A 12500-nucleotide genomic window follows, 5' to 3' on the forward strand; every position below is an offset into this window, starting at 1 on the left:
CTCCTTGTTTCCTATTTCCTTTCCTTGTCTCCTATTTTCTGTCCTCCTCCCTCTAACATTCCCCTCTCCTTTCCTAATTTGTCCTCTTCTTCTCTTCCCATTTCATCCCCTTTTCTCCTCTCCACTCCTCTCCTCGTTTCCTCTCCTCCTCTCCTCTTTTCCTCTCCTCTTTTCCTCCTCTCCTCTCCTCCTGTCCTCCTCTCCTCATCTCCTTTCCTCTCTCCTCCTTTCCTCCCATCTTCGATCTGTTCATCTCAGACGGATAAATGAGTGGTGAGTCGTTCTCTCTGAGGATTTCAACTTGTTGAGCCGAGAGAGAGATCTGGAAGATCTCACACACATACACACACACACACACACACACACACACACACACACACACACCATCTTAAATCCTGTGTGGTGATTCATCTCTTGGAGCTGATTGGAGGATTGTGTAACTTCCTAAACAGACGCAGATCTAGGTCAAACGCTCGCAGTTATTTAACCCAGATTTAAGATCAAAATGTTTTTTCTTTTCTTCTTCTCTTCTTGTTGGTTTCGTGCTCGGACCTGCGAGCGCCTGTCAGACTGCCGGCCTGGAAACAGCGTCAACAAAACACCGTCGCACGGTGACTCAGCGCTTTCAGGAAGCACAGGAATTTTCCCAGTTCAGCCGCTCCAGCCTCGTAATCACATTTCACTTTGTGTGCAAAACTGGCTATCAGTTCACTGTTAGGGGGCAAGTTCAGTCTGCATACAGAAACTTAAATTAAAGCTTTTAGTGCGGCGCTTATTTAGTCATTTCCTGGATAATCGCTCTTACTTACCCGCACACTGCAGTATGATTTAACTCTTTATTGCATGACAACGATTCGAGATGCAATAAAGAGTTACATCATACTTCGGTGTTTGGTTTCTGTTGTTTAAATGATGTCCGGCGCTTAACCCAGCCCCCACTGAAGATGTGCACATAGTTAATTTTAAGCTAAAATTCAACCGAAGTCATTTTACTTCAACTAGAAGTCTGTCAGTAGAGTCAAACCTCCACCAATACAGAACAATCCTTGAGCCTCCGTAACGGTTTCTGTTTGTTCGATGGTCGTTTCTCTTCCTGGTTTGATTTTGTCGACTAAATCGCTGAAAGCAGCCGACTGGGAAGCTCCAGAAGTCAGACTTCACCAGCAGCACATGACTTCTACATTTAGACTTGAGACTTGACATTAATGACATGGACTTGACTTGGGACTCCAGCAAAGTTGACTTGGTCACAACTCTGCTATCAACCCTCTGCAGATATATTACAGACAGTTTGTACAGTCTGTTTGTGCTTTGGGAAAGTAAAAACCGGAGTTATTTCCGCTTTAATAACTCACTGCAGAATTAACCTTTTCCCTCGGTGAACAACTTCAGTTTGTCAGTTTGTTACAGACAGTGAAGCGTTCTGAGCGCGCTCCTGCCTGCAGGATGGGCTGAACCAGGTTTTAATAAAGTTTGATGTCTTGGTGTCTGCAGACTCACAGCGGCTCCATTCAGCTCCGCTCCGTCTGCCTGCGCACTTCAAAGCTGCTGCAGCTGGCAAAACTGATCCTCCACCCAAACAGGCGGGGTAGCCAAGGTGCACACACACACGCACACACACACACACACACACACACACACACACATCCATATCTGCCAGGCGGTCAGCTGCAGCTCAGTGAAGCTTCAGTCGCTCTGCTGCTGTTGACTCAGTCTGACAGGTAGGAAGCAGCTGCAGAAAACCACTTCAGACGGTTCAGCTCCTCATGTGTGAGCAGCAGCCGGTAAATCAGTTCCGCCAATTTCACCGCTCAAGACATCGCACCATTTCTGGTAAATTTCCATATCGACCGTCTGTGTGAACGATGCCAGAACACTAACGGAACGAGCAGCGCAGCGTTAAGACGCTCTGATGCACGACGAATCTGTCCAGTGATGTTCTCTTGTCTCCAGACCTATCAGCTTCTTTCATGATATTTTTAGTCAAATTCTCTCACTGCACTGGCAGATAATCTGCTGCTTTCAGTAAATTTCACTTGATTCATGCCAATATGACTTCTTCTTCCAAGAAATCATCATAAAACAGTGAAGAAAATCTGGAAACAAGAAACTTTCTCCAAGACAATTTCACTTTTACCAAGAAAATGTCCTGAAACAAGTTACATTCTCCTGGAAAAAAGTCTCATTTGTTGAAACCGGTAGAATGATCTGTCAGTGCAGTGAGAAAAATAATCTTGATGAGTCTGGATACAAGATGAAATAAGAAGTTTGTCAGTTTTTGCAGTGTTGCCGTCCAACTGTGTGAGCCAATCACAACGTTCTCAAGGAGAATTTGAATGAATTTGTTAAACTAGTGAACTTGTTAAACCGGTAAACTTGTTAAACTAGTAAAATTGTTAAACTAGTGAATTTGTTAAACTAGTGAATTTGTTAAACCGGTAAACTTGTTAAACTAGTAAAATTGTTAAACTAGTGAATTTGTTAAACTAGTGAACTTGTTAAACCGGTAAACTTGTTAAACTAGTAAATTTGTTAATCTAGTGAATTTGTTAAACTAGTGAACTTGTAAAGATAGTAAACTTGTTAAACTTGTAAACTTGTTAAACCAGTAAACTGTTAAACTAGTGAACTTGTTAAACCAGTAAACTTGTTAAACTAGTGAACTTGTTAAACTAGTGAACTTGATAAACCAGTAAACTTGTTAAACTAGTGAACTTGTTAAACCAGTGAACTTGTTAAGCCAGTGAACTTGTTAAACTAGTGAACTTGTTAAGCCAGTGAACTTGTTAAGCCAGTGAACTTGTTAAGCCAGTGAACTTGTTAAACTAGTGAACTTGATAAACCAGTGAACTTGTTAAACTAGTGAACTTGATAAACCAGTGAACTTGTTAAACCAGTGAACTTGTTAAGCTAGTGAACTTGTTAAGCTAGTGAACTTGATAAACCAGTGAACTTGTTAAACTAGTGAACTTGTTAAGCTAGTAAACTTGTTAAGCTAGTGAACTTGTTAAACTAGTGAACTTGCTACCTGCCTCTTCACTTGTCATTGTGGGACATGTGACCTTCAGCAGGAGAAAGCATTGTGGGTCATGTGACCTTCAGCAGGAGAAAGCATTGTGGGTCATGTGACCTTCAGCAGGAGAAAGATCTGTCAAAGTGAGACTGGTAACTGGTGAGACTTCTCAGCAGGAACTGTTAGCTTAGCTGTTAGCATTTATCCTGCCATTTGTCCTTCTAGGCCTCCGTAGCGCAGTGGCTTTGCTGTTTCAGGGATAAATCAAGGGGTTTGGTTTCATAGTGGTAGCTCATATCCATGTGTTTCAGTGAAAAATTACGACTCCATGCAGCTTTTTTCTGTTTTCTCTGATCAGAAAACATCAGATCTGAGTCACATGGAGGAAAAATCTGACCTGGGAAACTTTCAGCTGCAGTGTGAAAATAAATGCGGTTAAATAAGCAGCCAAACAGCCATGGAGCAACTGATAATGTGAAAAATGTTGCATGATGTAATAACTCGTACGTCAGATTGCAATAAAATCTCCTGTTAAATGAGTCGAAAATCGAATAAAACCTGTTAATGTGATAAAGTGCCAGATAACTGTAATAAAATCCTCCAGACTAATAATTCAAAAAGTTACACCCTTTATAATGTAATAATGGGCTGTTGTCATGTAAAAAAAAAACTCGTAACTCCCATTCTGGTGATTTTCATGTTTTCAGTTCAGTTGAAGGATCACATGGTTTCTCTATGAGTTGAGAAAACTCTTTAATAACAAATAGAATAAACAAATAATGAACTTTTCTTCATCGCTTAAATAAGGAAATGCAGGCAATACTTTCTGAATTTCATCTTGGAATGTTTCACACAAATTCACTCTCCCTTCTCTGTTGCTTTCTATAAACTCTCACACACTCACACACACACACACACACACACACACACACACACACACCTTCCCACTAGAGAGTGTAGCAGCTCAGTGAATCTGTTTTTTATTAAACTTTATCCTCATGATCTGGTGGTTTGAAATGTTCTGAATGTTTTCACTCTGAATTGGCCGTGATCAGGACGGATGTTTGTGTTCTTGGAAACGGTCGCCGTGACGTCAGACCCGGAGACAACAGTCAGGTCAGGATGATTTTAGAAGCAGTTTGACCAGCAGCACCGTCGCCCTGACCTTTGACCTCCTGACCGGTGGTTGCTTGTAATCTTGAAATATAGAAATCTAATTTTAGTCGAGAGTTGCACTTGTTAAAAAGTCAACTAAATCAATTAAATGCTTAAATGTCTGTCTGTCCGTCTTCGTGCATTTCAAGTCATTTTCTCTGGACGGACGGATTCGTCAGCGTCCGTTCAGCCAATCAGATCATGCCTACATTTGTTCTGTAAAAGCTAGCGGCGAACACAGAGACGACGGTCCGACCGGAACAAAGAGAAACCAGAGAAAGCGTGGTGGAGCGTTGGGATGACTTTCAGCTCAGTTTCTGATTGAATTTATACAGTAGAGTCTGTTTCTTCTGTTTTCTATCAAGCAGCTTCGTTATGAGCAAAGCTTCCTGTTCTTCTGCCTCGCCGCCATGTTGACGCTCACAACAAACCAACACACACACATCTATCAGCTGTAATTCTGTCTGTTCTCTGATGGATCAGTGTGGTCTCTGTCTTTTAGACTGCTGATAATACCTCCTACTGAAATTTCCTCCATCAGCATCATTGTTGGGGAAAGCAAGGTATTTCATTTCCCCACATCAGGTGGGTGTTAATAACAAACTGACCCACAGCTCCTGCAGTAAAACAGGATTTGAACCGCAGTAAAAACAAAACCGTAATATTACTGTGAGACCGAATCGCCTGAAATAGCCGGTTACGTCTGCTGTGACGTTTACTGTGCTCTGCTGTGTGTTTACAGCTGTAATAAAGACCAAGTGTTGTTTCACCGCTCGAACATCCGTCAGTGTCAGCCTCGTCAGTCTGAATCCTCTCAGCAAACCTGAACTTCACATCTGAAGGACTGGAGGCCACATCCACACTAATACGTTTTCCTTTTAAAACGCATAACTTTTGCTACGTTTACGCCTAGCGTCCGCACTACTCCGGCGTTTTCTGACCCCTAAAACGGAGACTTTTGAAAACGCCGCTGACTCCGTTTTAGTTTGAAAACTCCGGGATTGCGTTTTAGTCTGGACGGGCGGAAACGGAGACGTTTGAAAACGATGACGCAGACGCCCACGTTCGCTTCCTGATTGGGTCTTATCAGTCATGACGTCCGCCTCGACCGCCTTATACTCGTGTGTTACTTTCAGTAACAGTTCCGCCTCGTCGGTCCAAGCAAAGAAATCTCCGGTCGTACTTTTCGCCGTTGCTGTTCTTCCTCCGTAGTATTTTCTGCAACTAAGCAACCAACCGCAGAGTAGACAATCTGCTTCCTGTTTACACCGGCACGCACATGCCCAGTGTACGTGAATGGTCATGTGATATGCGTTTTCAGGCGTGTTAGTATGGACGGAGATTATTTCTGAAACGCTCGTGTGGACGGAGATCGTTTTCGTTTTAAAACGGCGTTTTAAAATGAAAACGTATTAGTGTGGATGTGGCCTGACCTGACTGCAGAGCTACTTACAAGTAAACATGTTGCCACCTCTATTTATTTATTTTATTTTATTATTAGTTTATATATAGGCTATATTTATATATAGATACTACTGCTATTTTATATGTTGAATTATTATTACTATATATTGCTTCTTCTTTCACTTCTCTCGTTTTCCCCCTTCCCCTCACATAATGTTTACTTGTTTGTCTTTTGTCTGCTTTTGTCAGTCTTAAAAAAGAGATGGTATCTGTAATGTCATAATTTGCATATTTACAAATGTTTCTGTACTTCGGTCTCCATTCTCAATAAAAAATGTTCAAACAAAAAACATGTTGCCACCCACAAATCAGCATCCAGATGCAACGTTTCTCCAAGTTTCATCAAAATCGGTCCAGTGCAGCAGTTATCGCCTTTCAAATTTTGAAATCTTTACTTATAGCACCTCCATCAGTGTACGTTTTAAACAGAACTCAACGCCAAAACGTGTCGTCCCTCCAAGTTTCATCAAAATCACACTCAAATTTTGACCTTTAATTATAGCGCCCTCTATAGCTGGATTTGTGTTTCATGTCCCCCATCTGCCCAATCAATGTCATTTTTCAAACACTGGAACAAAGTACAAAAATCAAAAGAAATTGTAAGAAAAGAACAAAAATTGGGAAAAATCCAAATCTAACTGATGCTTACCTACTTTACCAATTTTGATGAAACTTGGAGGGATGAGGCATCTTTATTTTTTGGGGTATTTTTTGCCTGAGAGACAGGATTGGGTACTGAGCCACCAGGGCGCCTGGGAGGAAGCGTGACCTTATAATAAACGTAATAATAATAAACTTTATCTAAATATAACCTTTCTTAACAGAATACAGTAGTAAAACAAACAAACAACATCTTCTTACTGACTGCCTGCATCATGTTTACTTGACTTTTTCTGAAAACTACATGGAAAAAACGTAAATGAAAGTGTCTGAATCCGTGAATCCGGCCGCTGTGTCCCGCGGACAGAGGAGCGTCCGTCCCGTCTGCTGCCGTTGCGTCACCCGGCTTTCAGAAAACATGTTTTGGACAGATGGAAGGTGTTTTCTAACGGCTCCCAGCGGGCCGAACCACTAATGACCAGTGAAATGAGAAAAGAAAGATCCGCAGCCGTGACAGATGTTTCGATCGCAGCGGCGTTGGACTGAAACCAAAAGGGTTATGTAAGGTGACAGAGAGAGTTACATATCGACTAACACACACACACACACACACACACACACAAAAACACCCCATCGCTCTCTAGATATCTAACTACATCTGTCTGTCTTTCACACACAAAAAATAAACACTCTGAGTCCCTTCCTGTGTGTTATAAGCGTCAGAGAGACACACATACAGTACAGTTCATATACTGTATCCACATCTGGGTTTGATAATCCAGCATCTGCAGTCTGGGCCTCGTCGCTCCATACAGGACCAGCTCAGTGATGCTGTTCGACTCCACAAGGTTTGGAATCAACTCAGATTCTGATTCCAAGTACTGAGAATCGATGGAGTCGATTCCAAGAGTCGATTCCAGAGTAAACTTTTCTTGATTCTCGATTCCAAAAACTGAAACGTACAGATCAGCGAGCAGATCACTGATGTTTTGAATCACAAGGGATCCTGACACTTTCCATTTGTTCACAATCTTTAACTAATCTACATTTTCTGTACTGTGTGGAACCGACTCTGCAGCTGTGGAGTCGGTTCAAGTCCCAAGTCACCAGAACCCAAGTCAAGTCTTCTCTTCATGCATCAGTCAAGTCTCAAGCTATTAAAACTGTGACTTGAGTCCAAGTCATGTGACTCGAGTCTCCACCTCTGATATATAAAAAGTATACTTAAAGTATACTTAAGTCAAAAGAAGTTACTGCACTGCAACTATACTTCTAGTATCATTACTTAAGTTTACTATTCTCAGTACCAGTATAAAGTACAAGTATAACTTTAAGTAACGTATTATTGTCAAGTGTACCTTTAAGAAGTACAACAAAAGTAAATAAAAAATACACACATTTTTTTGTTTAAAATAAAGAACTGAAAGTGCACTTAAGTAAACTTCTTTTTTATCTTGCTAGTAAACAGTTAATACATTTTCCCCGTTTGCTTTGAAGTGGCTTCCAACTTTTTCATTTCATTTGCTGCAAAATCATGTAAGGAAATAGTCGTAATAATTACATTTATGCCTTTTATTTAACAGCCGTTGGTCTTCTCTTAAATTTGACTTGGCTGTCGCCGGGATCGAACCTGTGAGCGTTCACTGTGGAACAGAGAAACCACACGGCCACCCAGTCCGCTCAGAACCAGTAACTGTTTATACTGGAAACACTGATGGTCAGCGAGTGTGTGTGTGTGTGTGTGTGTGTGTGTGTGTGTGTAGGCGGTGGATGTTTAAAGTGTTTTAGTGTTTGTGAGTTTGTCTAGGAGGGTTTGGTGAAAGGAGAGAGAGAGAGTGTGTATTGGTACAGTACCGCACTGTGTGTGCGTGTGTGTGTGTGTGTGTGTGTGTGTGTGTGTGTGTGTGTTATCCTGCATCTGTGTTTGCTTATGCCTCTGCTTGCCTGTGCGTGTGTGTGTGTGTGTTTGTCTACATATTCATGTTTATGCTTGTCTGCCTTCATGCCACCATAGTGTGTATGTTTGTGTTTGTATGAGTGTAAGTATGCGTTCCTTCCTCTGTGTGTGTGTGTGTGTGTGTGTGTGTGTGTCCCGTGCTGACAGTCTGCCCCCCCCCCCCCCCCCCCCCCCCTCAGGTCAGGAGAACCCGGACAGTCTGCGTTACAAGTACAACTTCATCGCTGACGTTGTGGAGAAGATCGCTCCTGCTGTGGTTCATATTGAACTCTACCGCAAGTAAGAAACCAGCTGTTCTCATCAATAGTATCGGTATGATGTCGTATCGATCGATCGGTGCGGCCACATTGCTGACATCACTAACAGCCAGACAGTGTTAACAAACCGCTGTTGTGCTAAAATTTGTTTCTACGGACTAGAGGTTGCTCACCTTAAATGATAAATGGTTTATCCCTCTTGTTTTCAGTTCACATGCATTTTCATCACATCTATTTCCATCATTTCATGTCTGTTGCTTCGTGAAGAGTCTTAATGTTTCTGTCGGAGGTTAACAGTCGCTCCGCTGCACTCGTCTCTCTCTCTCTGTGCAGGATGGTGTTTTCTAAGCGGGAGGTCGCGGTCGCCAGCGGCTCCGGGTTCGTCGTGTCGGAGGACGGCCTCATCGTCACCAACGCCCACGTGGTGGCCAATAAGCATCGAGTAAAGGTAGGTGTGATGTCATGTAGCTGCATGTCAACAGCTAGCTAGTTCTAACCTAGTTGTTCACATCTGAGCAATAACTATAAAGATAACTATAAACTATAATGATACAACAAACAAAAACAAAGCTAGTTGTTGATCTAGCAGCAGAACGTAGAAACTTTATGATTTAAATGGATTGTGTTTGTTTCTTTTACCGTTACAACCGACGTCACAGCGGCAACAAACTTCTACTTTCTTAGATGGAGTTTTTTGTGGACCAGTTTTCAGACCAAAATGGAGGATGATTACTTTACCGACTTGGTTTTACTTTAGCTAGCTAACTAGCTAACTAATAAATAGACTAGTTAGCAAGTTAGCTAGCTTCCAAGTCAGCAAATACACTTTACTGCTAATCCCAAGATCTCTTCTGATCCCGGCCCATATGTCATGTTTCTTTTGTCTTTGACAAATAGTTCTTCTGGACTTCTGTGATCAGTTCATAAGTGAGCTGCCGAAAGCTCCGCCCCCTTTTTCTTACAACTTTAATTTGATTGGTTGGAAATGTGTCATCATTGTCTCTGCATCCCAAAAAAAAATCACTCTAAAATTGAACCAAAAATATAGTTATAGTTATCGTTTTGGATGTTTTCACAGTTATTGTTGTAGTGGGAACAAAGACATTCTGTTTACTTTTATATACATTTATAAATTTATAGTTATTGTTCTAGATCTGAATTGACTTGTAGAGTACTTTGATTAATTTGATGTAGCAACTTAACATGTTTTTAAAATCTTGTCATTTGTTATTTGATGAAGATGTGAAAGTGGTGCGTCCAAAACGTGTTTTAGTTACACAAAGTGAAATTTTGAATGTGGTCGGTAAATTTCAGAATCCATAACAAAGTTTGTGTCCTGTGCTGCTATAACCAAACCAAAGAATAACGAATGAAAAGGTGAAAACACGATGAAGGGCAGCGGTAACAGGACAGACACCGGGGTGATAAACGGTTTCTTCCCCGCCACCAGGTGGAGCTGAAGAGCGGCGCCACCTTCGACGCCAAGATCAAAGACGTGGACGAGAAGGCCGACATCGCTCTGATCAAGATCGACACACCGGTGAGGAGAGGAGGATTTCACTCCTTTCTTTCTTTGTCTTTGTAGGGACTCTTTACTGTTCTCACACTCCTCTCTCTGAATTTCTTTGCATTTCATTTTCCCTCACAATGAAATCCAAGTCCAAGTCCGTTACGCTCAATATCTCAGACGCCACTTATCGGATTTTGACAAAAATTTGGGGAACGATGCAGTGCAGCATTTTTTTTAAATGACACTGATTGGCCTAAGGGGGGCGCTACAACATTTGTTTATTTGTCTGTACGTCACACACAATATCTCAGATGCCGCTGATTTGTTTATTGTTTACTTGTTAGATTTTGATGAAACGTCAGAATCTGCTTTGTCGGCGTTCCTTTATGTGCTAGAAGTGATTTTCAGACAACGGCAGTGAATGGAGAGAGAAAAAAACATAATTCTCCAGTCTGCTCTACCGGAGCAACAGATCACAGAATCACTGATTTTGTAGTTTTATCATGGAGGAAGAGACACGACCCAAGACTCTACCAGAGTCACACAGAGATTAAGCTCATGTTTCTGTTTTAGGACGCAGCTTTCTAGAAACTTCCTCTCTTTCTGTCCTCTCTCTCCCTTTGAACTCTCCTCATGCGGACAGATAACTCCTCGCTCTCTTATTTTCCCCTCCTCCCTCTTTTCATTATCCAACCCAAACTGGATCCAGTTATTTACTCCTGACTAGAAACTGTTCTCTCGCTGAACCCGGAGCCTGGTTTTAATTTTAGCTCGGAGACGAGGCGCCTCAGCAAAATAATACAGTGACTACAGTGAATATCTGTGGAGCAGGTCGGGAACAGAGGGACGGGTTCAGTGTGGGATGATTTGGGTTCAGTTTGAATTCTTTGGCTGCGCTTTGTTTTGGGGTTTCTGGGTTCAATTCTCCTGGTTGTGGTTTCCCACAAAACTCAAGTACTGGACATTTGTTTTTAGCATGAGAAGGTCGGTGGGTCAAACCACTGAGAGGAAGCAAGTCAGTCAGAGGGCTGCAACATGTGACCGCTTATTATAATAATAAATTATAAACTTTATTTATAGAGCACTTTTCAAAGCCAAAGTTACAACAAGGGACAAGTGGAAGGAATTAAACATGTAGAGCAAAATAAAAACTGAAGCTTCTGTAAAGATAACAGCAATTAGATAAAAAGACAAACAAATAATAAATAAATCTTCTAGAAAATTTAACAACTTGGCTAAAATCAGACAGGGACTGAAGGAGCTTTTCGATTAAAAGTTGACACTGACTGGCCTGACTTCTACTTAAAGGGGAATGCCACCCAGTTTCAACAGGAACATCTGTCTTTCTGTACTGTGATCAGAGAGAAGAAGTTGAAATCGGTTCCAGGTCCAGATCAGGTCACATGACCAGCTGACCCAGCTGACCGAGTCAGCAGAACCCAAGTCAAGTCAAGTCTCAAGTTTTCTCTTCATGCATCAAGTCAAGTCTCAAGCAATTCAAAGTCTGACTCCAGTCTGACTCGAGTCCAAGTCACACTCGAGTCCCCACCTCTGGTTAAGAGACATGAAGTCCAGCTGTGTTCAGTAAGGCAGACAGGATGCAGATTGTTCTGGATTCATCTGAGAAACCACAAGACCTCTAATAACTGGATTTAAGACATTTTAAAGCTTCAAACTGAGATAATTGAAGACCTTTTTGGACTCTTTCAGGACCCGTACAAACCCCGCCGCTCGGTGTGAGCCTGTTATTTAAGTCAATCTTCAAAAACCCAAATCGGTCGAACCGAGTGTGTTTGTCTTTCTGCATGTGTGTGTGTGTGTTTCACTTTTGTTGTGCATGCACCCACTGACCCGACCCCCCCCCCCCCCACACACACACACACACACACACACAGCCAGTCAGCGCTGCAGGTTCAGACCTGCTAATGCCATTTATACACAAACATCCTTCCTGCCATCTTGAAATGCCATCAACCAGAAAGCAGGCCGAGGAGGGGTGTGTGTGTGTGTGTGTGTGTGTGTGTGTGTGGTGGGGGTGGGGGTGCAGTCGGGTCGGTGGGTGCATGCACAACAAAAGTGAAATACACACACACACACACACACACACAAACACACACATAAATGCAGAAAGACAAACACACAGTTGCAAGTGTGAACCAGAGTTCGACCGATTTGGGTTTTTGAAGGCCAATTCCGATATTTTTAGACTGAAGTCGTCGATATTCAGCATCTTTAAATTTCAATTTGACCATTTTCATGTCAAAAAATCTCATGTAATCCTCTCCGGTGTTTCCCGTGGAGTTTTACTCTCGTCTTCGGGGCCAGCTACACTGAAAACGCCTCGCTCATGCCAGAGTAATGTAAGAGATTTGAGAAATTTTGCCTAATGAGGGTTCTGTGATTACCGTATTTCCTCTAATAGTGGCCGGTAGTCAATTAAAAGCCGGGTCTCCGATAACAGCCGGGGCCGTCGTCGACACGAACAAATAAAGGCCGGCCTCAAATACAGGCCGGGGGAAAAACAAAGGAAACAAGACTAGGTCA

The 12500-nt window shown here is 42.2% G+C and overlaps 1 protein-coding gene across 1 annotated transcript in view; it reads left to right on the top strand.

The window, feature by feature from the left end:
* LOC139912676 (serine protease HTRA1B-like) overlaps window positions 1-12500 on the top strand; it is a 35047-nt gene that overhangs the window by 4210 nt on the left and 18337 nt on the right. Inside the window, exons 2-4 of the mRNA XM_071900538.2 lie at window positions 8369-8468; window positions 8780-8894; window positions 9897-9986. Of these exons, the coding sequence (XP_071756639.1) occupies window positions 8369-8468; window positions 8780-8894; window positions 9897-9986 (305 nt within the window). The remainder of the gene's footprint in view (window positions 1-8368; window positions 8469-8779; window positions 8895-9896; window positions 9987-12500) is intronic.

Source organism: Centroberyx gerrardi, chromosome 20 (genome assembly GCF_048128805.1).
Source record: "Centroberyx gerrardi isolate f3 chromosome 20, fCenGer3.hap1.cur.20231027, whole genome shotgun sequence".
Lineage (NCBI taxonomy): Eukaryota > Metazoa > Chordata > Actinopteri > Beryciformes > Berycidae > Centroberyx > Centroberyx gerrardi.